At 35.5% G+C, this 27230-nt stretch overlaps 3 protein-coding genes across 3 annotated transcripts; 2 read left to right on the top strand and 1 right to left on the bottom strand.

The window, feature by feature from the left end:
* Positions 1-14093: 14093 nt before the first annotated feature.
* LOC149400805 (S-adenosyl-L-methionine-dependent methyltransferases superfamily protein) lies at positions 14094-16889 on the top strand. The gene is made up of 8 exons (XM_089612328.1): positions 14094-14339; positions 14808-14922; positions 15327-15374; positions 15462-15690; positions 15774-15861; positions 15966-16031; positions 16197-16265; positions 16379-16889. Exons 1-8 carry the CDS (start codon positions 14220-14222, stop codon positions 16466-16468), a joined length of 825 nt encoding a protein of 274 aa, XP_089468454.1. The 5' UTR covers positions 14094-14219; the 3' UTR covers positions 16469-16889.
* A 2157-nt stretch (positions 16890-19046) lies between these two features.
* XTH26 (xyloglucan endotransglucosylase/hydrolase 26) lies at positions 19047-20969 on the top strand. Its single transcript, XM_089611935.1, has 4 exons — positions 19047-19260; positions 19347-19447; positions 19650-19843; positions 20387-20969. Exons 1-4 carry the CDS (start codon positions 19095-19097, stop codon positions 20793-20795), a joined length of 870 nt encoding a protein of 289 aa, XP_089468061.1. The 5' UTR covers positions 19047-19094; the 3' UTR covers positions 20796-20969.
* A 336-nt stretch (positions 20970-21305) lies between these two features.
* LOC149400807 (uncharacterized) lies at positions 21306-22045 on the bottom strand. The gene has a single exon (XM_089613021.1). The coding sequence runs from the start codon at positions 21845-21847 to the stop codon at positions 21446-21448; it is 402 nt and encodes a 133-aa protein (XP_089469147.1). The 5' UTR covers positions 21848-22045; the 3' UTR covers positions 21306-21445.
* Positions 22046-27230: the final 5185 nt, after the last annotated feature.

Below are 27230 nucleotides of genomic sequence, written 5' to 3' on the forward strand. Positions count from 1 at the left end.
CATTGATATTAACTCTTATATAAGAAAAACATAATCATATCCAAAACACTATCATAATTTTCAAATTTCCAATTTTGAAATAAAAATATCCTTAAATTGAAATTAAATAATAAAATTCATATCTGCTAAGAGATGACTTCATTCTATGTTCGAATGCAACTCTGAATCATGGGTTCTCTTTTCGAATATGTAATTTTGATGACTATCACCTGTTGATTTTTACCCTTTTGTCTCTTTTTGCGTTCTTCACGATTAAGAAACTGTTGTTTATTTTTTTGTTTTTAAATAAATTACATATATAATGCGAATGAATAAAGATAATTGGTGTTTACATATAAATATTATAGTCAACGTCAATGAAAAATCAATTAAAAGAAGATTTGTGGCACTGTTGTTTATTTCAGGGTATAATTTCGTCATTTTAGTTAAACAGAGGGAAAACCAAAAGTTAAACTCGACGTTTCACTAAAACACAAGGTATATATGTGTGTCATTTTCCCATATAATTATTGGTTTCTCAAAATAAGATATATTGTTATATAAATAGAATAGTAGATAATATCTTCATGATGCTCTCATAACTAATTCCTATATTAAATATTCACCAAATCATATCGTATTTAATAGATAATATTTATTTCTTATTTGAGAAAAAGCTCAAATCCAATTGGGCACTGATGTACACGCCTAAGACAAGCTTTATTGGACTTTGTGGGCTGATTTAAATTGCTCTTTTCAGGCTCATTTAAATCTTAATGATATTCCGAAATTACTCAACAATTAATAATTTGTGCGTAAAGTACCTTATTACGAATGCGAAAGATGTTGCAACTAAATTGCGGTAGTAAGCTTGTAGTAAAGTCTCATATTTACTACAAGAATATCCTTGTCCATCTTGTCGGAGCCGACTAGGAGACAATGGACCTAATAACTCAAAGCTAGATGAACACAAGCGAGAGCGTATATACTGTTATTGATATAATCCAAGAGAGAAGCTCTCGGAGTTATTATAATTGTATTTACTTGATCCTTTAAATAAAGTGTCCATTGATATAACTAGTACATATAGTCTACCGTCCAGGTTCAACTCATGATACGAAATGGTCAAATATACCATTATATCTCGAGTCAATTATGAGCTCTGAGTTCCACCGATTCCCCAACGAAAGATTCCTTAGCTACTCATAGTGCAAATGTGCATGTAATCTAATGGTTCTGAAATTGACTATTAGGTGAGCAAACATTGACTCTCCTTATTAAGAGCTGGATTCTTCTTTTGATGTTTCCTTTCCATCATTGATTATACCCTGGACTCCCAAAACATAAGTATATAAGCATCTCTGTAGCTGTGAACGGATGAATCAAAAAGCCAAATATATAAGTCTAACTTCCAGGAGCGCCTCGGGATTTAGGTCGATCTATATCCACTGGCGAGCCGCATGTATGATCTCAAATTTAGCTATCCACACATAGATTGATCGCTGACTAGTTTAAGTGCTCCACCCGAGACTTATATTCCTCACATCACATGTAGAGATATAATCTCAATTAATGCAGAGAGCTATAAGAGTTTAATGAATGTTATTATACAATATCATGAACTAACCCATCTAATGTATTATTGATTATGTCTTTATCTCATTTAGTTAGAAATCTAACGTAATTACAATATTACCCTTAAGAAAAAAATTACCATAATACCATTTTGTGGGCAAGATTCCTAACAAAGAGGCGGCCAAACAAAAACTATAAACGACTAAAATAATAATATGGAAATGAAATAAGACGCGAAAGACAACGATACTAGAACACAAAGACGAAATGCGTGAATTCACGACCGAATAAACTAGCATAACAAATTTGGGCCTCAGGTACGTCGCGCATCCAATTTGGAAGTGGACTTCCTCCGAGATGGACGAGGATCACCTTATCACCACGTTCCATTCAACCTAAGTTAATTGTTGAGCATTAGTTTCGGTCAAAGATTAATTGTTAACCGATATTATTTTAGCCCAATTAACCGAAATTAATTGATTTAACTGAGAATAGTTATGTGTGATTATTTGCATTTCGAAGTTAATGTGAATAGCATTTAATTATAGAGATTGTAATTGATAATGCACTATTAAATGCATATTTGAAAAGAAAAATATCATCATTACGCCAGTATTAATTAGAAATAGAATGCTCATATATTACATATATGTATAAAAGCGAAATACAATGTATTCTATTTTTTCACTATATGTAATTGAATGCCTAATTATAGCAAAGATTGAATCCAAGTATAATTAGTATCAAATAGCAAATTGTATTATAACGATCACTTTCATTCTATTTAGTATTTTATTTCTCAAACGGCCAAACATGATTCAAATAATGAATGGATTTTTTTTAAAAATTAATTATTCTTGGTTAACTTAGGTTAACTGTAATTTTACTCGGTTAAAGTTAATTGTACGATTAATTTTAGGGAAAATAACACATTTATACCATGTGTTTTAGTGAAATGTCGAGTTTAACCCTCGGTTTTCAAAAATGTCGAGTTCATACCTTCTGTTTAACTAAAATGACGAAATTATACCCAATGTTTAACTAAAATGATGAAATTATACCCTGAAATACACAACAGTGTCACGAATATTCTTTTTATTGACTTTTCATTGACGTTGACTATAATATGTATATATAAACACCAATTATCTTTATTCATTCGAGTCATATATGTAATTTATTTAAAAACTAAAAAATAAACAACAGTATCTTAATCGTGAAGAACACAGAAAGAGGCAAATGGGTAAACATCGATAGTTGATAGTCATCAAAATCGCATATTCGAACAGAGAATCCGGAATTTAGAGTTACAATTCGAACACGGAATGAAGTCATTTCTTAGGAGGTATGAGTTTTATTATTTAATTTCAATTTAAGGCTATTTTTATTTCAAAATTGAGAATTTGGAAGTTAGGGCACTGATTTAGATTTGATTTGGTTTTTCTTATATAAGAGTTAATATCAATGAAAGAGAGATTTGTGACGCTGTTATTCATTTCAGGGTATAATTTCGTCATTTTAGTTAAACAGAGGGTATGAACTCGACATTTTTGAAAACCGAGGGTTAAACTCGACATTTCACTAAAACACAGGGTATAAATGTGATATTTTCCCTTAATTTTATCGGGTTAATTTTAATTAAAAAACAAATCAAAATTAAAAACCGAATTAACACTTTTAGTTCTTAGGAACAACTAGCAACTAGCTCTTTGGTGTCCTGAATCCCCTACACAAAATTATCCAAATGAAATTGCTTGTCCAATGATTCAACATAATTTTTGGCGATCTCCGCCATGTGCCCTCTGAGAAGGAGTTGAAGACGTCTCATCTGGCGCGACAAAGTGTACGGAGCAGTAGCAGTGGATACGGCTCGTCAAAGTAGCGAGTCACGATCATCATCTTTACTAGTTTTAGAGTTGTTGTAGTGTGGTATGCTATAATAGAGGGAATGCCTTTTATAGGGATTATTGTAAATAAAAAATAAAGTTGGTACTTATCAAGTTTTATAGTACTGGCCCAAAAAGATTAGGCCCACACGATTACTTTAATGTGTAGCAAATTAGATTTGTTTTAGTGTTCTCATCTTATAAATTTGGTAGATGCAAACGATGTGTGATTTCTTTGTTTTTCATTTGGTTCAACTCTTAAGTTAACATAGAGTGAGTTTTTTTCATCTATAAAACAAATGGGTGATACGGCTATTTAACCAATTTGAACTTTGAGTTTAGCAAAATAGCCATAATTTTTAAAGTTTAAACTGATTAGTCAAAAATATCTAAAATCACTAAAATAACCCTAAAACACATTGAAAAGCTATATTTTGCGCTCTTCCTTGACCTCCTCTTGTTGAATCCATTTATGCGTTGCGATGAAATCCTTGATACTCTTATTGAAATCCTCGCCGCTCATCCGATTCACTGTCTTCGATTTTTCCGTCTCTGGCGTCGATTTTCGCCTACGATCGCCGGATTCCTCCTGCGACTCTTCTCCGACAGCTGTCACCAAAATCGTCGTCCTCAAGTCGAAACTCTCCGATTGAGTCCTCTCATGAATTCCAAAATGAATCTGAGTCTTCTCGTTCACCAACACCACAACCAAGGCGTTCTCATTCTCGATATTGTTCTCAGCCTCGATTTTCGTTTCTTCTTCGACATTTTTTGCGGCGATTTTTTTCGGTGAGGCGATTATGAAATCTGACCTCTTTGTCATGAATCCCCGATCACCGCTGTGAATTTTCTGATCTCTCCACTACTAACGAGCTCCAAAAATCCTTTCTCAGCGAACTCCGTGCCCAATTCTTCTTCCTCTTATTTTTTTTCCTGCTTCTGATTTATCAAAGAGTTGATTAAATTTTTTGAAAGCATGATTAATTTTTTGAAATCTTCTTCTTCTTCTTCTTCTTCTTCTTCTTCTTCTTCTTCTTCTTCTTCTTCTTCTTCTTCTTCTCCTTCTTCTTCCTCTTTTTTACTTCTGGTTTATCGAAGACTGGATTAAATATTTTGAAAGCATGATTAGATTTTTTTGACATCTTCTTCCTTTTTTTCTTCTGGTTTATCGAATAGATGTTTAATACAGAAAGTGCAGTGGATTACATTTTTGGAAACTTATATTAATTATTTTGAAAATAATTAAGGGTATATTAGTACTTTTACATTATAAATGGCTAAAATTCACTAACTTATGAAATCTTGGCTATGTTGCTAAACAATAAATTTGAAATGACTAGTTCATACAAAAAATCCTAAAATAAATGTATGTGCACATTATGTTATACGTGGGACATCTTAAAAAAAAACAAAAAAATTGGCTACGTAAGCCACCTAAACTATAGGAATTGTAAATTAGCCAACTTTTTTTAAATAATTTGTAAATAGCCAATTTGCATACGTGGCAGCCTACTAACTACCTAAAATATATGTTTGGTTGTGTTAAATAAGGCTTTTATTAATCTGTTAATAAGTTTACTTGGTTAGTTACAAGAAATTAACAAAATGTGGGCTATATCTCAATCCACTATATCTGTGTGGCTATATAACTTAATAACCCTTAAAAAAATGATACACGTTGGACAATGGGAGTATATGCTACATAATGAAAAGTGAAATTTGTTATCAATAGCCCATTTTACACTTCTTATTAGGGGAATAACCCAAGTTTCATTTAATTAAGGAAATAGCCCATTTTTTCTTAGCGCACAATTATACCCTTCGCGAATCAGTTAATTAATTAACAGACTGAATTGAGTTAGGTAATTAATTAACTGAATGTTTGGATTTTAAATTCACAAAAAATCAGAACTTTATTCAATTCCTATTCAAAGCATTCAATTAATTAACCTAATTCCTAATTCATTCAGTTAGTAAATTAATTTTACTCAAAAAAGAAATCAGAACCTAAGCTAATTCTTAATTCAACCAATCAGTTAATTAATTAACCTAACTCAATTCAATTGGTTAATTTATTAACTGATTCGCGAATTACCAATGAATCAACAAAATAGCTCAACAATTCAACAAACCGATCGATCGAGGGTAGATAGAGCTGTAACGGACTCAACAGCCCATGGGCGGGAGATCAGAGGCGATTTTCTCGGTATCGCCGCTATGGAAAAGACGGCTACCGAAAACCACGAACCCAACGACGTGACCGGCGACAGCGACGAGGAAGACGCCGCCGTTGAAAGACATGACGACGAGCATAACGAGGTAGGCGAGGCCGACGTGCAGCGCGTGGAGGAGCATCTGGGCGTAGGCAGCGGAGGCGGCAGAGAAGCGCGTGTTGAGGAGGCGCGAGTGGGAGAGCCACTCGATAACGATGGCGAGCGCGAAGACGAAGACGATAGTGAGGAAGTACATGGGGGTAATTTATGTTGTTTAGATCAGTTGAGCTATTCCCTTAATTTAGGAGAATTTGGACTATTCTCCTAATATTAGCGGGCTGATTGGGCTAATATACAAAATAGACCTAATGAAAATATCCAATTTTTTTTAAAGTTTATTAAGAAAATAAATAGTATTATTCGTAAGTTTCTTAATTAATAAAAAATAAATATATTGGACAAGATATTCAGGTTAAATATACTACTTTATAGCATCTAAGAATTATTTTATAATTTAGAGTAATTGTGAATTTATAATATATATATATATATATATATATATATTGTAATAATAATGTATATCTAAAAAAATGTTATATATACATTTTAAATTTGATTATTTTATAAGAAATTTGAAAATATAAATAAATAAATTAAGGGCCGGTTAGGTATCTAGCCCAAATTGGCCACCTCTTTTAAAATTTTAGCCAAACTATTACTTAAATTAGGTAACTAGCCAAATCCACTACCAAACAATATTATATTCATATCTTACCCCTCATCAAATACACACCAAAATTTTCGCATCCGACTCCAAATCCTTCAATCCTCCGATATTGCCTCCGAACTCTCCGTCGATTTCGAATCCTTCAATCCTTTGATATTGCGTCCGACCTTATTTTTCGTCACCAATTTTCTTATTTCGCCACTTCCAAAGCCGACGAAGCGTCTCCGTTCTCAAACTTGGAAAAAATGGTAAGTAAATATGATTTCCAATTCGATTAACCCATAGAACACCATAATCGAAACCCTACCCCGCATCTCCGATCAATTCTGTTAGATTAACTATAAAATATGGTAAATAATATTTCCAATTCGATTAACCCATAGAACACCATAACCGAAACTCTAGCACTTTAATGGTAAATAATATTTACAGTCGGACCATTCGATAATAAATATTATTTACCATTCGAAAAAGTAAAATACTTGTTTCCGATTTGGCGAACGATTCCATTATTCAAATCTGATGATGAATAACTGGAAAAAATTTGGAATTGACAAACAAATAAGAACGAAGTTTTAAGAAACCAAAGAACCTAAACACCTACACTAGACAAACATAAACTAATAAGGATTAAATGACTAACCTAGACGAACAGATAATATAAGAACAATAGAAGAACATCTACGAAATCGACGATCCTAAGCATCTATTCCAAATGAGTCGTCAAATATCCTGGTTGCAAATTTAGGATAATTTTAATGGTAAATAATATTTATTGTCGGACCATTTGATAGTAAATATTATTTACCATTCGAAAAAACAAAATACATGTCTCCGATTTGGCGAACGATTCTATGATTCAAATCCGATGATGAATAACTGGAAAAAATCTAGAATTAACAAACACATAAGAACGAAATTTTATGAAACCAAGGGCAATTTTGGAAGAATGAGAAATATGAGCTATTTCCCTAATTAAATAGATAGTTAGGATATATTTTAAAAGTCCCATTTATAAGTAGGCTAGTTGTTTATAAATCTCATAAATTAATCCCAGAAAACTAAACTTATTTGTTTAAAAAAAAATCTAAACAAAACTTCATTTTATTAAGAAAATAGATCACTCGGGCCAAACTAAATTAAATTAACTAAAACATTTCATTTAATTTACTTTGGCCTCGTTGATTATTTTCTTAATAAAATGAAAATTTAGCTTTTTTTTTAAAAAAAAATGGTAGATTATTGGCCTACTGACCTAATTCTCCCAAAAAATATGAAGAAATTGTTATAACTAGTTAAATGACAAACTTCTATTAAAATTATAGTCCAAGTATTCAAATATTAAAAAAAAAAAAAAAAAGCTCAACTTATGTCTACATCTCTAGTATGACGCATGTGTCTTGCTTTAGTTTGAGGTATTTTTTTATTTTTATTTTTAGATAGTTTAACTATAATTTTAATGTAGGTGTATAATATATTTTGTATGACTAACTCTCTCAAAAAATATCATACCCACGTACAAATGTAAAAAATACTATGATCTCGCCCAGATCTAAACGAATCACGCGTCCAGAAAACGATGCAGATTGTTAAAGCCACCACTTTTTTAACGCCTTTATTGCACAAGACATATGTCTGATGACATGCAAAATCTACTAATTTTCTACATGTGTATTATAAAAATCTAACCTAATATATTTATAACATCCAAAATTATACTTTTAATTTAAGTTATTTGATCAATTAAAGTTATTTTTTTAATCAAAATTAAAGTAATTTCTAAATGAAGTATATAGATAAAATAAACCAAAATAAGTAATAGAAATGAAGAAATTATATCTTATAATTCGAGGTCCAATATTAACACAGTCTAATTAAAATAAATTATTTGAATAAAATTTGATGGTTTTTATTTTTTTATTTGTAACATAATATTGTTTCAAATTGTAACATAATCCATTAAACTTTCACTATTGTGTTTACTAAATTTTTATTGCTAGATGAATTCATTCATTCAGAGGGTACATATATTAGTTAACTCATTTCCAAATATTTGTTAACAATTTTTTTTAGATATTTTATAATATATATATATATATATATATATATATATATATATATATATAATGGGACTAAGAGATTAATAATGAGCCGTGCTGTGGACATGGCCTCAAAACCTCAAAACTAGTTTCAATAACGAAGCACAGACCTCTCGAACTAAACAAGCAAGCGAAAAAACGAAAAAGTTTGAAGAAATAGTTAAACAATAATAAAAAAGACGAAAAGACGTGCCGAAAGATCAAAACCCTATACTACAAATAAAACATTAAAGAAAAACTCATCAAATCAACGAAGATCAAACAATGAAAGCCAACTCCGAATACGAAAATTGAAAAGAAATTGAACGAAGATCAACGAACCTTGTTTGAACTTCGAACAAAAGTTAACGAATTGAATTTGTTTTATAGTGTTTTCATCTTATAAATTTAGTAGACTCAAACAATGTGGGACTTCTTTTATTTTTCATTTGATTCAATTTTTAAGTTAATATTGATTTTTTTTTTCATCTATAAAATAAATGTATATGCGGATTATGTTACACGTTGGACATCTTTAAAAAAAATGTTATACGTTGGATGCTACGGAATGAAAAGATACAACTTTTCAATTATATTTTTTTTAATATTTTACGAAACTAAATAGTATTATTCATAAATTTCTTAATTAATAAATTATAAATATATTGGACAAAATATTCAGGTTAAATATACTATTTTATAACATCTAGGGTGTCACGAAGTGGATCTGGAAAAGTCGGGAACACAACAAAAAAATACCATTTTTGACAAACTAATCACTCACAAATGCAATGGAACCTATTTCAAAATGAATCAAAACAATTAAACATGTTCTTATATGTTAAAAACAGGATGAACTTACCAAAATATGTTTGAAGAAGTTTTGGATCTTGGATTTGCAGGAAGAAGAACCTTGGATCTTGAAGTTTTGAAGAACAAACTTGGATTTGCAGGAAACAAACTGTCATTTGGATTTGCAGGAAAAAAAATGGGTTTAAGATGGGTTTATGATTATTGGAAAATGGTTTTAGGAAACAAACCGTCGACGAACAAGATTCCGGCGATCCAAGTGAAGAAGAACTCCGGCGACCATCGTGAAGAAACCTCCGGCGACCCACAGGCGGAGAAGACTTTGTATTACGAAAACAAAATCGGCAACCTAGGTATTTTGAAGAAAAAAAACTCGGCTAGCCTTGTGTGTGTTGAGTGAGTGTTATTCATTAGGGGAATTGACACAAATAATAACCTTTCAGTGTCACTTACTATATTTAGCACAAAACCAAAAAATTGACAAAAGTAATACCAAAGTTTAGTGAGAGAAACTGAGAAGTAATACCAAAGTTGACAAAAAATTGACAAAAGTAATACCAAAGTTTAGCCCAAAATGTTGACCCAACTAACCCCCAACCCTATTCTCAACCCCTAGAAGTTCTCACGCCAAAAAACTGAGACCCATTTGTTTTCCTTCTTCTTCCTCACGCCCAACAAAACTGAGATGATATTTTTTGTTTTCCTTATTCTTCCTCTGAAACTCATTTGAAACCCAACGTTTTTCTTCTTCTTCCTCGCCAGAATCTGCACATGTTGTCGCTGGAATCTCTTCTTCTTCATCTGAAACCCATTTGAAACCCAACTCTCAATGTAATAATGATAAACTTATCTAAAACCCAAGCTTGAAGTTTGTTTTCTGAAAATCAAAAGTGGTTGTTCTATATTAAAGATCCAAGCTCATCTTCGTTCAAATCAAAGATCCAAAATTCTTCAAACAAATTTTGGTAAGTTCTTCTTATCTTTAACATACAAGAACATGTTTAATTGTTTTGATTCATGTTGAAATAGGTTCCATTGTGTTTGAGTGTGATTTGTTTGTCAAAATGGTGTTTTTTTGTTGAATTCCCGATTTTTCCAGGGTGTCACGAAGTGAATCCAGTTCGTAACACTTCTCGATTTTTCCAGGGTGTCACGAACTGGATTCACTTCGTGACACTAGTGTCACGAATTGGAAATAAAAATTTTACCATGTTGTTGATGTTTTTTATTCTATTCTTTCAGAATTAAATAATAGTTGATACAATCATGATGGAGTCGAGTGATTGCAGTTCGTCAACACGTCGGAAGTATTAAATACTGGTTGTTGTTGTTTTGTTCATAGGTATTGTGTTATTGTTCAAATGAGTCGGAGATGTAATTACATTTGATTTGGTTTGACTTTTGTTGGACTCGGGTGTGTAATGTGATATTGGAATTGTGATATTTCACCTCATGTGTCACGAAGTGATCTCAGTCCGTGATATTGAGTTTATTGTTAAGAATGGTTTATAAAACACAACTATCACGAAATGAGGTCACTTTGTGACACATATTAATTGATGTCAAGACAATACATAAAGTTCTAAACTAATAAATTGATGTCAAGACAATACATAAAGTTCTAAACACACATATATACAGTTATAAGCACATACATACAATCATAAACACATAATTTTAAGTAGCATCAACATTGAAATTTCCACGCGTGTGTAGTTTTAGCGCTCCGTGTCGGTATAATTCGGTGGTCATCTTCTGTCGATACATGAGCATGTCATCTTGTTTCAAATCAGACAATGGAAGGTCGTGCGCCAAAAACTCGGCAGTCTTGATCATAAACATGCCACAATCATTTCTGAAGGAACAAAAAACGCATGCTTTAATTAAAATGGGTGACACATCTATCACGAAAGTCAGCGAGTTCGTGACACATATGTCATGAAGTCAGCGAGTCCGTGACACATCTGTCACGAAGTGGGTGAGTCCGTGACGCATCTGTCACGAACCAGGATCAAAATGAGTTTGTGACACTCACCTTTCGGGAAATAATAGTGGTAGGACTCTCCGAGGCGGCCGCAACGCCCGAGGACTCAGCCTTGTTTTTTGTCTATATCAAACACAAAACAAAATCAAATAACCATACAACCATACATTGCTCTAATTAAGTCACTTAATTTTTATTCGATACCTTCTTCATCTTTGGTGGTGCGACGATGAACGCGTCGTCATCGTCGGAACGCTTGGACGGCGAAATTATTTTCCTTTTCGAAGCCGTCCTAGGACTTCTTCGGACACTTTTGGAGGCCTCCTCGACCTTGGTTCCTTTAGACTTCGTCATTGAATATAAAACCTAAAACAAATCAAGTCACCAATTTTCAACAACTTCAAGACCAAACACAAACATTCTTCGACCAAATATACACACGAGCCCGAAACACACACAAATACACACAAACACACCCTCGCCCAAACACAAATACAGACAAACACACACTCGCCCAAACACAAATACACACAAACACCCAAACATCACACCCGGCCATTACTTGTAGCTAGCACAACAGAACATCACAAGGCTAACCAACGAAACAGCCAGCAATACCATTGAACCAATTTCACATCCAACCCCAAACATTCACAAACGCAAAACAAGGAACAACAATATCAATTTCTCAAACCACATAGTCGGCCAACAGAGGACAACGAGGAACAAAATGGAGAACATAGCATAATATCACAGTTGGAACTTTGGAAGGAATGAGAGACAAACATTTCAACTAATCTTGACATCAAAACACATAAATCATCATCGAATCGTAGCTAGAACACCCCCAAACGAAAACCCCCAAATCCAGTTCCAAAACCCTAGAATCCGAATTAAGAATTGGGGAAGAAGAATTTCCTTTCCTTGCTTCCCCGAAATCTGGTCTCCTCGGCGGCTTCTCCCTCTTTTCTCGGCGTCTCCTCTCAGTCCGGCGTCCTCGGCAGCGCGCGGTGGTTCTTTTCCTCGGCTGAAACGCGCGCGCGAGTGGTGCTTGGTCTCGGTTTCTCCGCCTCGCTCTCTCGCCGAGCTTCCTCTTCTTTCTTCCTTATTGGTTTCGCTCAGTCCTCACCCTTTCTTTCCCTCGGTCTCCTTCTCTCGGCTCCCTCTCTCTCTCTCCATTGTTCTCTTCTTCCTCTTTTCTTTTCCTTCTTTCTCTTTCTTTTCTTTCTTTTTCTTCTTTTTTTTTCTTTCTTCCCGTGGGCTGGTGTTTTTGGCCGAGTGATACTTTTTGACTGAGAAACAATGGGGGGATCGTGCGAGAGAGAGAGAGAGAGAGAGAGAGAGAGAGAGAGAGAAAAGATGAGGGGTTTTTTTTTTTTTGGAAAAACATGAAGAATAGCCGGGAATGAGTTTGCATGCGTTTAAAAGATTTCTGAGGGTATAATTGTCTTTACATAATGGCCTAGGTACTACATGTGTCAATTTTTTGGTTTTGGGCTATATCTGGTAAGTAACATGGATATGGTATTATTTGTGTCAATTTCCCTATTCATTAATGGGTTGATGGTAGTTATGGAAAAATTAATTTCTCCTACAAGTACTACTTTTGTCAATATTTGAGTTTTGGGCTAAATTTGGTAAGTGACATTGATATGGTATTATTAGTGTCAATTCCCCTTTTGTAAGGAAATTAATCCCAGAAACTAGACTTAATTGTTGTTTTTTATTTTATTTATTTTTTATAAAACTAATCCGTATATTGTTCTCTAAAATATACGAAAAAAATTGTTTCAACCAGTTAAATCTCTAATTTCTATGAAAATTATAGTCCAATTATTCAAATAATAATAAAAAAAGCTCAACTTATGCATACGTCTCTAATATGACGCATGCGTCTTGCCTTAGTTTGAGTTATTTTCTTGATTTTTAGATAGTTTAACTATAAGTTCAATGTAAGAGTATGAATAATCTATATGAATAACTCTTCCAAAAAAATATCATACCCAAGTAAAATGTAAAAACACTATGATCTCGCTGGGAACCAAACAAATCACGCATCCTAAAAAGCCTAATCGAAACCCTAAGAAATGGTTTTTATGTTCTTTCTTACGAGCAATGAAAGACTAGCATCAATAATTTTAGTGATTTGGGATTTCAGAGAACAATAAAATTTGTAGTAATATATAATTAGTTATTTTCATGTGGCTAATGTTTAAATAATTTTGAGCAAAATGATTTTAAATGATCTTTAAATTCGAACTTTATACATGGCATTCTGTTCAAAGATAACACCGTAGGTAGTTACGTGGAACTATAAATAAACAATTAGTATTTAACCTGTTGAAAAAAAAAATTAGGTAACAGATTACGAAAACTTTAGACGTTTATGTTGTATTTTCTCTAATATTAATTGCTATAAAACCAACTACTCTGGCTAAATTAAAAAAACAAAAGTATGTGTTGTAAGCAACTAGCCAATCTTCTACTTTCTGTTAAAGATCTAGCCCAAATTTCCTTTTATTAGTAAAATAATCCATCATGTCGAAATTAATTAAATTAATTTTTCAGTAGTTAATTAAATTAACTGAGCAGTTAAATTAAGTAACTTCGGTTTGATGAACTATATTTTTAATAAAATAAAACTTGAGCTATTTTTTATAAGAAAAATGTGCTATTAAACTATTGACCTAATTGCCCCTTAAAAAAATATTTTCTTCTTCCAAGACTTCTCTTAAAATGTTATTTTTGTCAATTTTTCCAAGACCATACATAAAAACGACAGGCGAGTTTGTGAAAGCGACACGTCCAAGGAACGTCATGTAAAAACTAAAAATCAATGTTAAACCCTTGAGCCCTAAAACCATTTAGCAAAAACCCCAAACACTTGGAAATATACACACATGCAATAGACTTGCTTTGTCTCTCTGCCAGGCAAAAGAGAATAAGAACGAGTTAGAGAAAAAAAAAATGGAGAAGAACAAGAACGAAGGCAATCGCGCGCAAGAAGGAGATCAGCAGAAGAAGAAGAATAAGAAACGCAAAGAGATATTCCCGTATGGAAATTACCGAAACTACTATGGCTATCGGGTAATTCCTTTTTTTTTTTCTTTTTTTTTTTTTGGTTCTTCTTAATCCTTTTACTTACCTTTAATTCGATTCTCAGGTTGCAAAATTATCTGAAAAGAAACTTGAAAGTCGTAACCTTGTTGCGTTACTCTATTATTCCGTGTTGTCCTTCGAATTTCCTAATTTGAGAGGTTCTAGCTCTGTTCGTGAAACTCAAGCGTTTGTGTTTGAAAATTATAATGAACCAGTTTACCTCTCTACTTGGAGGTCTATAATTTTTCATGAGTAATAATTTTATTTTCTTATTTGTTCTAGTATTTGGAAGCATGTAAGTAGACTGGTTGGGTTGAGATTGGGCATCAAATTTTCATGAGAACTGTGAACCGAGAATCTGAATTTTATCATGGGTGTTACGTTACTATGATTGATTAGGTTAGAAACTATGAAATTTGAGTTAGTGTTGATGAGTATTTTAATGTCATATTCCAGATTGGTCAGGAAATGGAGGAAGATCCTAGACTGAAGGTGTTCAATAGAGAATGGTTCGAGGGCAAGGAATGTCTCGACATTGGCTGCAACAATGGCAGTATAACAATCCAGATCGGTACTTATTGCTAAAGTAATTTCTTTCATGGAATCTGAGCTTATGTATTCAGTTTTTTTTTTTTTTCTTCTTATTCTTCTTCTGTTTGTTAAATTTGCTTAGTCATGAATTACTTACAGTACTATGGAGGCAAGTTCTAATCTGATAGCATTTGTACTAGGAAGCAAATCAGTTATTCTATTCACAAAAATATAGTTATAAGTTAGGTCATGAGGCAGTTTGTATATTAGTTTATTAGAGACTCGGCAGAGAGAAAGAGGACATTTGTGTCGTTTCTCTTTCTACTTTGGGATTCGAAGACTTAGCTGGAATATAGTATCAGAAATTTCAAACTTATTTCGCGTTCAGCCTTACATTCTGAAACAATATTTGCACTGGTTCTGTTTAATGTTTATGATATACAGCCAAAAAGTTCAATTGCAAGAGCATTCTTGGAGTGGACATTGACTCGAGTAAGAATCTCAATTACAAAGGAAGATAGAGCAAAAATTCATCTTAGCAATCATAGGATAATTATTTAAATTGTTTCTTCATGCTAGATCGGATTGAAGATGCAAATTGGCAGCTAAGAAAATTTATTAAAATGGAAGCTGACGAGAAGCATAGAAAAATCTCGAGATCCAAGATATCGAAAAACGAAAGTGATTTGTCTTCAGATAATGAGGTAAAACAGAGAGACACGGATCTATCTGACATAGTGTCATTCAGGCAAGAAAATTTTATCCATGGACGAGACGCTCGGGAGAACATATACGACACAATTCTTTGGTGAGCTTATTGCACATCACCACTAAGCTTTACACTGGACAAGGATAGTAAATTTTCCGTGTTTTTTGCTCTTTTATTTGCAGTTTAAGTGTCTCAAAGTGGATTCATTTGAATTGGGGCGATGATGGTTTGATTTCACTGTTTTCAAAGATTTGGAAACAGCTTAGTCCGGTAATATTTGCCTCCTTTTTTTTTTTTTTTTTTTTGGTGTGTGTGCACCGGAATTAATCCATCAGAGAAGTATTTTACTAATTTACTTTTATTTCACAAAGCAGGGTGGGATATTTGTGATGGAACCACAGCCTTGGAAATCCTATGAAAAGAATCGCAGGACATCCGAGGTAAAAATACCATTTCTTTTTGCAATTAATAAATGAGAAACGTAATTATAGCAACCTTTTTCTGTTGCCTGCTTTGATTTGGCGTCTCGTCTATATATGCATTATTGACCATCGTAGTAAATTCTCGCTAAGCCTAATAATGCAAATATCCCCAACACTTTTCAGACAACCGCGGCAATATATAAAGAGATTACTTTTCGACCGGCTTGTTTTCAAGAAATACTTCTCGATAAGGTATGCCTTTATCATGTCACCAACGCAATGAGATTTATTTATTTAATTCTTTTTTTTTTGGGGTTATTTTATGACCTGTATTTTGAGATTTGGGTGTTCTAATGAAATTGCAGATTGGGTTCAGAACGGTGGAAGATGTAACGTCTAGCTTATCGGGCTGCACAACCGGGTTCAACCGACCCATTTTGGTCTTTCGCAAATGACACGAAGCTTCTCAAGTACATACCATGTCAAACCCACCACAATGTAATAGAACGTTGTCACAATATACTTGTGGTTTTATCGCCGAAAAATCTAAACCAACACCGGAGATTTGGAGCGCAGAAAATTTTGGGTTCTTCGTGCTTCTGCGATTCCTTAAGTCTTATCGGCAATCTTTCGAAATGATATCTGTCATGTGATGAATATATATATTTTTTATAAAATTTATTCAAAGAATTGTACACATCACAGGCTATGAATTATCAGCTGATTAATGAAGGTAAACGAGTTGAATGAAAGCTGGAACCTTCTTAGAAGGTTGGAATGTCAACATAGGACTTTTTGCTGCCTTCTTTCCTGTTGTTACCGTGTTCTAATTTGTATGAGATTGACTAATTTTATTATATGGTATTTTTGGTTAGCTAAACTGTCTTAATTTCAGTTGAAGTTTTAATATCTAAGAGTCTACATTTATATAATCTGAAGTCCAAATCCCCTTTTGTTTATTCTTTCCGAGAGACAAGTTCCATTTGACAAAATCATCTGGTTATATCTCTAGAAAATATACAAACAGATTCGTACAAAATATTCAAATAAGTAATTTGAATCAAGGTATTTGTGAACAACTTTGAAGACAGTTTAAATCCATTAAAAAGAACTATGTTTTCTCTCATTTGATTTAATGAATACGAATTCATCTCCTAAACAGCAAGAGTATTTTTTCCTTCCACTTGGCTGGTTCTGTTGAATGTTCTATATCCTTGTTTAATTCACAATTCCATCGTCTATTGAATCTGCGTACTTAAAACCTTTCAAATGGCAATAACTAGTAAGCAAGTTGCTTGAAATATAGTGCTCACAAAATTGAAAAAATAAATGGATGTCACATTTCACCATAGCTAATCATGTTAAGCAAGTAGTTATGAGATTGGCTTTGCTCCACTGAACACATCATAAGAAAGTAATAATAATATGGTATTACTTTACCTTAAATGATAAATAGACTTTCTCACAAAATACAGGGGTAACATTTGTCTTCATTATTCTCAAATAAAGCTGCCATAACCTCAAGAAATGAAATTTTCTAGTCCACTCCCATATATTACAGAAAATGGGACTCGATAAAACGTGAAAATGGTACTAGAAATTTTTGGAACAATTTCATTGGACCTAAGGGCGGAGTTCAGAGAAGTTCATCGGGGAGCTAATTATTATTATTTTTTTTAGAGCTAATTTGTAAAATTTTAAAGTAAAAAAATGTAATTTTTTTAAAAAATGGATCAAAACTGTAAAAAAAATAAATAAATAAATAAAATTTGAGGCGAGGCTTGAGCTCCCCCTGGGCTTACTGTAGCCCTGTCTTTTGGACTTTAATTTATTTTATCCAATCTTCAATGATTATAGGATCCCATATTTCATATTTTTCTGAGAGAAAAAAAACAGATCCTATATTTTATTTGAATTTATAGTATTAACTTTAATTTCGAAGGAACTTACCTATAATAAGTAAAAAAATAGTAATTATAGCAAACCTCAAACGAGCATTCTGGTATCGGGACAAAAGTATAAAAACCATTTTTAGAATTTAATTTTTTTGCCCATATGGTACTAAGAACACAAAAAACAAAATTCCGTGAAATCTCATATGGCCAACTTTACTCTCAAATGGCCTCAGAAAAGTTTATTGCAAAATTAAGATGCCATTTATTGAAAAAGTGTAAGCTTAATGCTAGAAGTGAAAAACACCCATGTACCATAAGATGGATTTCCTTTTGTTTTACGTTTTCATATCATATGTCGATTATCTTTAATGGTATTAGTCATACACTATTGCCTGTCACATTCGTAATCATAATCAAAATCAAACATTCTCTTCTGCTAATTACCAAATACGCATTAGCGAGACCTATGTGCTTTCATCTCAGTGTAGTTGTTTTCAATTCAATACCATTCTTAAGCAACCAATACAAGAGAATATCCAAGGTTTCGTATATTAGTTTCACACTTTCAAATACTAGTGCGAAGCACGACATTTGCTCTTTTTTTTTTTTTTTTTTTTTTAAATTTAAATTTAATTCTATCCGCGTCCCAGCTAATGTCACAAACACATTCATCCCACTTTTTCATATTCTTATTACGCTCTTCTCACGTTATTATTTATGGCACCTATTATTGTATATACAACCAAAAAAAAATTTATACACACAAAATAGGTTTTACTTGCTATTTGTTCAATTTTTTTAATATTTGAATATGTCTTACAAGGTGGAGGTAGACCATGAAAAATTCGTTTGATTTTTTGCCGTCCTATTGAATATAAGCTCAACAAGTAACTATGATTATAATAACAGCAATATAATCTCATACTAAATACTATATGCACAAAAATAATACGAATATTTCAAATACCAGCTATGTCATACAAAAAAAAAACACGAAAATTGTACCTAACTATCATCAATACATTTTGAAAATCGAAATTAAGTCGTTTGAAAAATTAAAGGCCACTATTTATTCCCGTTTGGTTACATTCAATAGGTACCTATATATAAACCCTTTAAAAGCCCTACTTACAAGACACAACAAACCATATCTCACTTCCCATCTCTAAAAAGAAAAAGGAAAAAAATGGGGAGCAAGATATTAGTAATTGCATTGGTTGCACTGTGTGTGTTATCAGTTGAGAATGTTTTAGTTGATGCAAAGATATCGAAGAGCATGTACATCTCATGGGGCAAGCAACACGCTTCTATGAACGGTGAAGATCTCAAGCTTGTGCTGGACCAAACCTCAGGTGATAATACTTTTTTCTATTATTATCTCTTTTCGTTTTTTAGTTTTTGCATGAAACTGAGACTATTGTGTTTATTTTTGTTGCAGGTTCGGCTGCTCAATCGAAGAGAAACTTCTTGTTTGGAAGCATTGAAATGCTCATCAAGCTCGTCCCCGGAAACTCCGCTGGAACTGTTACAGCCTACTACGTAATACACTTTATGATAAAAAAATACCGGTTGCGATGATGGAAACTTGATAAAAATTTAAGAGAAATTTTGAAGTCTCGATTTGAAAATTTCGTTACTAAAAAAAATCACGAGAATTAATATCGAAATTTGGGTATATTTAAATTTTAGTGGTGAAAATTGGGCGGTATTTTAGTTTAAACAAAGAATTGTTGTGTTTCAGTTGTCTTCGAAGGGCGATAAACACGACGAGATCGACTTCGAGTTCTTGGGGAACGTGTCGGGGCAGCCGTACATAATCCACACAAACATATATTGCGAGGGAAAAGGCAACCGCGAACAACAATTTTACCCGTGGTTCGACCCCACCGCCGACTTCCACAACTACACCATCCATTGGAACTCCAACCACGTCGTGTAAGCCTCGACCCAAACCTTTTTTCGGAGGGTAAATTAGTCGTGGGACAATTAACCGATTAATAATTTAACCGTGCCTCATTAACCAAGCATCCACGGTTAAAATCTAACCACATAGTTACATTTTACGAGCTATGGCATGATTAATGCGAATACAATAGAATTTGAATAACACCAATAAGTTGGGACAATTGGTTAACCGCAACAAAAGTAAAAATTAGGTTCCATTAGATATATATGATTATTTACAGTTTTGGTTTGCCATTTAGCTAACCTTTAGTAAATTTTTGGTAAATAGCAATGATCAAATATTTACATGCGTAAATTGACTGAAAAAAAAATCCATAACAAAACATCGGCTATTTACCTAAAATTTACAAACCGTTGGCTAATTATAATTTTTTTCTAGTTTTAGTTGGCTAGTTTGCTAATTATTTATAAAAATTAACTGCGTTTAACCATTGACGGGTTTATAGGGGAAACTCGATACGAGCACAAGAGCACCATATAATTCATCGTTTTCATTTTTTCCTCCCCAATTAGGTGGTACGTGGACGGGCTTCCGATCCGGGTGTTCAAGAACTACGAGAAGGAGGGCGTGGCATTCCCGAGCAAGCAGGGGATGAAGGTCTACACGAGCCTATGGAACGCTGACGACTGGGCCACAAGGGGCGGCCGCGACAAGGTCGACTGGGCCAAATCTCCCTTCACGGCCGCCTTCACGAAGTTCAGGGCCCGCGCCTGCAAGTGGGATGGCCCCACCAACACCGCCACGTGTGCCTCCCCCGGCCCCGCCAATTGGTGGGCCCGGCCCATCTACGCCAGCCTCGGCAACACCGACAAGGGCCGGCTCAATTGGGTCCGGTCCAAATACATGATCTATGACTATTGCAAAGACACCAAGAGGTTTAGCAGCCAAATGCCTCCTGAGTGCTCTAAGCCACAGTTTTAGTTTTTTGACCAACTCTTTTTTTCTCTCTTCTCTATTCAATTATTCCATAGCTATAACTTTTAATTTTTTCTTTTCTTTTCTTTTCTTTTCTTTCAAGCATTGTAATTCATTTGTTTTTGTCTTAATGGCAACCTCTACGTGATTTCTTATCATACAAGTTCCAATTTATTTGAATCGATCATGATCGTTCTCGCAATTATTAAACTCTTGCTTGCGTGTTGTTTTACAAAAATACGAAGATACAAAAAAAAAAAATGTAATAAAGTAGAATAATATCACATTACAATGCATATAAGAATGAGATTAAAATTGATAATAAATAAGCTAAACTGGTTTGATAAATATATGCGTTACTTAACCCCATCTTGGTACATTAACAATAAAAAAAAGTCAATAAAGACGTTAATAGATTAAATGACAAATTATAAGAATAACGATAATATATACTTTTCTTATGCTCGTTTAAGTGAATTCGCATGCGAATGAAAAAAATTGTAACCATTTAGAAAATATAATAACTTTTAATTAAGAATATAAATAAAAAAAACATTGGAATAATAACTTTTTAATTTCAATGATAAAAGGCAAGTAACAATAGAGAAGAAGAGAAACGACAGAAGTCAGGGAGAAACGACAAGACGCAAACAGAGTCAGTTGGGGTGAGACTGAGAGATGCAGAGGTAAACGCCGAGGACGATAAGCGCGGTCCCAAGGAGCGCCGGGCCGGGACGAGTCCCCTCGCCGAGGAGAGCCCCGAACACGGCGGTGGCGGCGAACGTGGTGGCGTTGGTGACGGGGACGGCGACGGAGATCGGAGCGCGGCCGAGGGCGGCGAAGAAGGCGGCGGAGGCGGAGAGGTTCAGGGCGAAGGGGAGAGTGTACTGCCAGATCAGCAGCAGACTCGCCCACTCCGCCACGGCGTTGGATCGGCGGCGGCGGCGGAGGGCGGAGTCCCAGAGGAGCGCGCCGCGGCGCATGAAGGCGTTGGTGGCGCCCCACACGATCCCAACGGCGATCATCTTCGGCGCGTCTCCCGATCCCAAGCTTTCCATTTCTGCTTTAGTTCACGAGTCGATGATATTGGGGATCTTCCTATCAACTTTTACCCGAATCGAACCATCAAATTTATTTATTTGTCATACGCACTAATATAAAATTATAAATCATTCATTCCTAGTAAAAAGTTAAATGAGAAATTTCTACGTAGCCACGGATTCTACGACCGTATATGTACGTGGGTCGAATAATGGTGAAATCCTCTGACTCAGAAATTTACTTCTCACTTGTGTGGAATAAGGTATTTATGGGAGCCAATAGACCGAAGACGCTTGAAACAACATATGCGTCACTTGGGAGTCCTCAGTCAAAAGGTGCCCTCGGCCAAATGGAGTCTTGGCCAAAAGGGAGTCCTCGGCGAAAAGGAGGTCCTAGGGAAAATGTGAGCAATCTGCGAAATAGAGCCATCGGCCAAAATATTATTGGTTAAATGGGAGTCCTTGACCAAAGGAGTCCTCAATCAAAAAGGGAGTCCTAGGCCAAACGACCCTCCTAGGCCAAACGAGAGCCCTCGACCAAAATAGAGTTTTGGCCAAATGGAGTCATCGGGCAAAATTTAGTACTCAACCATATGCATTCCTCGACCAAATGAGATTCATCGGTCGAATGAGAGTCCTCGGACAAAATGGAGACTTCTCGGTCAAATGGTAGTGTCACGACCCGCGAGCGACAGCTCGCCCACGAACCGCGACTGATCAACTCAAATATGTACATAACTCATAATATAAACACATAAATTAAACATAATATCTCATAAGATTATATAATAAAATAGTTTGCGAAAATTCAGGGAAATTTTTCGCTTTTATAACATAGAGTCTTATAGCGACTCCTATACAAAGATGTTCCGGAACATTTTATCATAAGATACTAACCCCCAATTAAGAAATCCCATAGCCTATAGGTCAAGGCAATACGTGCTCGGTCTCGGTCTTCAATCTCGTTTCCCGCTTACCAACTTTTCTTTTATCTACATTACCAAGGGACATAAAACTATGAGTCGAATGACTTAGTAAGCGGGAGTCTAGCCTAGGAAAGAAAAGCAAGCTAATGCAAAACATATGACGTGCGAACAAGCAAACAACAATGCAGGATACAGCTATCACCTATAAGTGACTAATGAGCGCGCATCCTAGAATACTAGCCGTTCCGCAAGGTTATACACTCCTCACTGCTATAACCTCCGGTCCGACTAGAGACCAGTTTCAGACTTCGAGCAGCAGTCATCAGTTGATCTAAGTTTTAACACCTGTCTGGGATCCACTAGTGGTACTTTCTTCATCATGACGTCAGCGCCACTGATCTCTGGCATAGTGAGCTCGCGAACCACGACCTTCACCCACTAAGCCCCGGTGTGCTCAAGGCAGCTTCCGGTGAGTCTTCCAGCTAGCAATGAGCTCGCGATGCGCGACCTTCACTCATTGCTTCGAGTACTCAGCGCACGGACCGGCATGGCCCGCTAAGCACAAGTCGTGGACTTGTGAGTACCACCGACACGAGTTTTAAAGTTTGGGTACACTGCAGCTAGCAGCGTACACGTTAAACTTATATACGGAAGAGCGTAACGGGATAAACCCCGAAAGAAATTATTGTTTCCCTTTGAAGCTCGTTAAGTGTTTTAAGTTGAAGGCTCGAAATGTGACTTCCGAACTCTCTACTCTCGATCGAATTTGAGAGTCTATTGCTCTTCCGTCCTCTCGATTCTAACCTACTTCCTAGAGTTAGAAGAGAAGTCTAACTATACACAAAGCAAACGTGGCTGGTTCAAGTTAGCGTTTGAACCTAACGGGCGTACCCGAACTAAGTTTTCAAGCAAGAGTGACCGAAGCCTTAACTTTCGAGTTTATTCATTTTAGGGTTTTCACCTACTCTTGTTTACTAGCAAGCAAATGCACAAACAAACAGGGTTATCCCATTGGTAAGCAGTTGACTTATGTCTCCTCACTTACCCGAAAAAGATCGTCTGAAAATTTGTTGACTTCCGGAGTTTCCTTGCTTTTCACGCTTCCCGAGACTCTACACATCCTGAAGCGTTAACACGTCCTGAAGCGTCGAGAAACTAAAACCTGAAGTTGAAATCTTATTAGTCAATGATTCGAGAGAAGCTGACGAGCTTAAGGTTCGTTATCGGGATTCACTGCGAGTCGGTTCAGGGGTTCGAGAATTTAATTAACTTATTTCTCGGCTTTTCGGAATTTAAACTTATTCAAGACTCGTGCGAGTTCGTACCAGAGAACGAGTACAAAATAAAATCCAAATAATTATTTAACGAGTCTTAAATAAATTAAATGAATAATCCGAAAAATCATACAAATCGAGAATTCTGAATTAATTAACCAGAATTTAAATTCTCGAACATTCTTAAATAAATAATTAATAATCCCTGAATACAATCTCAAATCCAAAATTAAAACTCGAGTCTAACGCTAGAGAGCGATAAACGACTCACGAGTGAGATCGAGCTTTAAAATCTTTTTCTGAATTCACTACTCTTCGGCTTCGACGCGCTCAGTTTCCGCCGATTCTCGCTCGCTTTGACTTGATCTGTGACTGAGCTGTGAAATTCAGAAATGAACATCGAGTCAATTCCTAAAGTCCAACTCCCGACTCAAACCTAGAATCCGAAAACGAACAACTAGCACGAATCTCAATTTGTCACAAATTATTCCCGACTCATCAACAAATACACAACAAGCTCAATGTAAATCATTCCTGAGGCTTAGAGTTTAGCAACATAACTAGTGAACCAAAACACATAACCGAGACCAAACTCACGGCCACAAACAGCCCTCGGCCAAGACAACACTCGGCCACGATAACAACCAAATCTCAAGTATCCAAAATTCACAAACAACTCATCACGGCCTCAAAACAATTTCAAATAACCATAAATCCGAGCATAAATCAATCCAAGAACATTCAAATCCGTCCAGAATAAAAACCCCCAAATCTCATGAACACATAAACCTAATTCATCATTTTCGTCCAAAAATTCATGAGAAATTCAAACAATTGCTCTCAATTTAACAATTCCGAGCACAAATCCATACTATTCGGTTACTAATCCATATCAAACTCACTTCAATTTCACAAATCCATCACAAACCAAAAACTCCCAAATCTGAAATCATAAACCCTAGGTTTCAGATTTCAAAACCAAGTGAGAAATCTCACCTTGTTTCGTTGTTCCCGGAGCTCACACACTCCTTCTCCGGCGATTTCCTCTCAGCCGGCGTCACGGCGAGCTCGCGGCAGTGGTGGCTCGTCTCGGTCGGAGCACGCGTCCACCGCTGGAGCTTGGTGATCACGCGAGGACGAGGCTCGTCCAAATAGCGAGATTCACAGCTTTCCCTTCCCCGACGTTGGTCCTCCTCGGCGACGACGTTCTCGGCGAGCTCGCGGCAACGGTGTTTTCTTCACTCGGTCGGCGCACGCAGAAGGGTTCTTGATAGAAGACGCGCAAGGAAGAGCAAGAAGGTTGAAGAAGACGATGGAGATTAGTGATAAGGATCGACGATGTGATCGTTCATCTGGGTTTGTTTTTTGTTTTTTGTTTTTTTTTTTTCCGTTTGTTCGTGTTTTCTTTGCAGGTCGCGATGGAGATGAAGGAAGCATGAGATGGACATGATAAGAAGAAGAAGAGAGAGGAAGCTACGTGGAATAATACTCGGGTCCCACGTGTGGACATGTGGCATGACCAGATTAATTGCCAAACCCTCCATTTTTCCAACTTTCTTTAACATTTCGTCCTTCATTTGTTGCACATAAGTCCTTTTAAATAAAATCTCACAATCCTGTCCTTAATTAATTAAAAATAATCTTGAAAAATAACCGAGAAAATTATTATTATTTCCCGTGATCCTGAATATATTTAAGGGATCTCGGAATTTATTTTTACTCTCGAGATTTTTAAATCTCCGAGTCTATTCCGAATAGTTTTATTCGGAAATAATATCGAGTTCACTTGAATATTCTCATTCCAAAATTTCATCGACCTTAAATATTATCATTTTCCAAGATGTTTAAAATTTAAGGACGTCTCATATGCAACAAGAATTTGAATTAAAACTTGTCCATTTTATTCAAATTCACAAGTCGAGCGTTTACAAAAGTTTATACATTACAATCCCTACCCCCTTAGAAGAGTTTCGTCTTCGAAACTTAGAACAAGGCAGGATATTTCTTTTGCATTTCGCTCTCGAGCTCCCAAGTAGCCTCTTCTGTGGAGTGTTTTTTTCCACAGTACTTTGACCAGAGGAATTGTCTTATTCCTTAAGACTTTCTCCTTGTGATCTAGGATTGCAACGGTTGGTTCTTCATATCTGATGTCAGGAGAAATCTCAACCTCTTGATCTTGTAGTACATGTGAAGGATCATATATGTATTTCCGTAACATAGATACATGGAACGCATCATGGAGATTGGACATAGATGGCGATAGCGCTAGGCGATATGCTGCCTTGCCTACTCGTTCTAGAATCTCATAAGATCTAACATATCTTGGGCTGAGGTTCCCTTTCTTTCCGAAACCTCATCACTCCTCGCATGGTGAGATTTTCAGAAAAACTTTCCCTCCTGCTTCGAACTCTAGAGGCCTCCTACGCCTGTCAGCGTAGTTTTTCTGACGACTCTAGGAGGTTTTCATTCGAGCTTGGATCTTCTTAAACGCTTCTTTGGTTTGTTCAAGCATATCAGATCCAATAAACTTGCTCTCACCAGCTTCATCCCAGTGATTTGGAAGGTGACACTTCCGTCCATATAAGGCTTCATATGGTACCATGCCAATTGTCGCTTGATAGCTGTTGTTGTATGAGAACTCAACTAGCGAAAGATAACGACTCCACGAGCCCTGGAAGTCTAAAACACAAGCTCAGAGCATGTCTTCCAACACTTGGATTGTTCGTTCGCTTTGACCATCGGTATACGGTTGAAAAGCAGTACTAAACTTCAGGCGAGTTTCCAGGTTCTCTTGTAATCTCTTCCAGAACCTGGATGTGAAGTGAGCATTACGGTCAGAAACAATCGAGCTAGGAACCCCATGAAGACGTACAATCTCTTCTATGTAGAGTTCAGCGAGCTTATCCACGGTGTGGGTGGTTTTGATGGGCAGGAAGTTAGCTGATTTTGTCAATCTGTCGATAATGACCCAGACTGAGTCGTGTCTAGCTGTGGTTTTTGGCAAACCTGACACGAAATCCATCGTTATCTGCTCCAACTTCCACTGTGGAATCTCAAGTGGTTGCAGCATTCCAGCTGGCTTCTGGTGCTCTGCCTTAACTTGTTGACAAGTTAGGCACTTTTGGACGAACTCAGCTACGTCTTTCTCCATTCCTGGCCACCAATACACCTTTCTCAAGTCTTGATATATCTTTGTCACAC

This window comes from Urtica dioica, chromosome 4 (assembly GCF_054948205.1).
Source record: "Urtica dioica subsp. dioica isolate 48M chromosome 4, U.dioica_male_clone48M_v1_H2, whole genome shotgun sequence".
Classification (NCBI taxonomy): domain Eukaryota; kingdom Viridiplantae; phylum Streptophyta; class Magnoliopsida; order Rosales; family Urticaceae; genus Urtica; species Urtica dioica.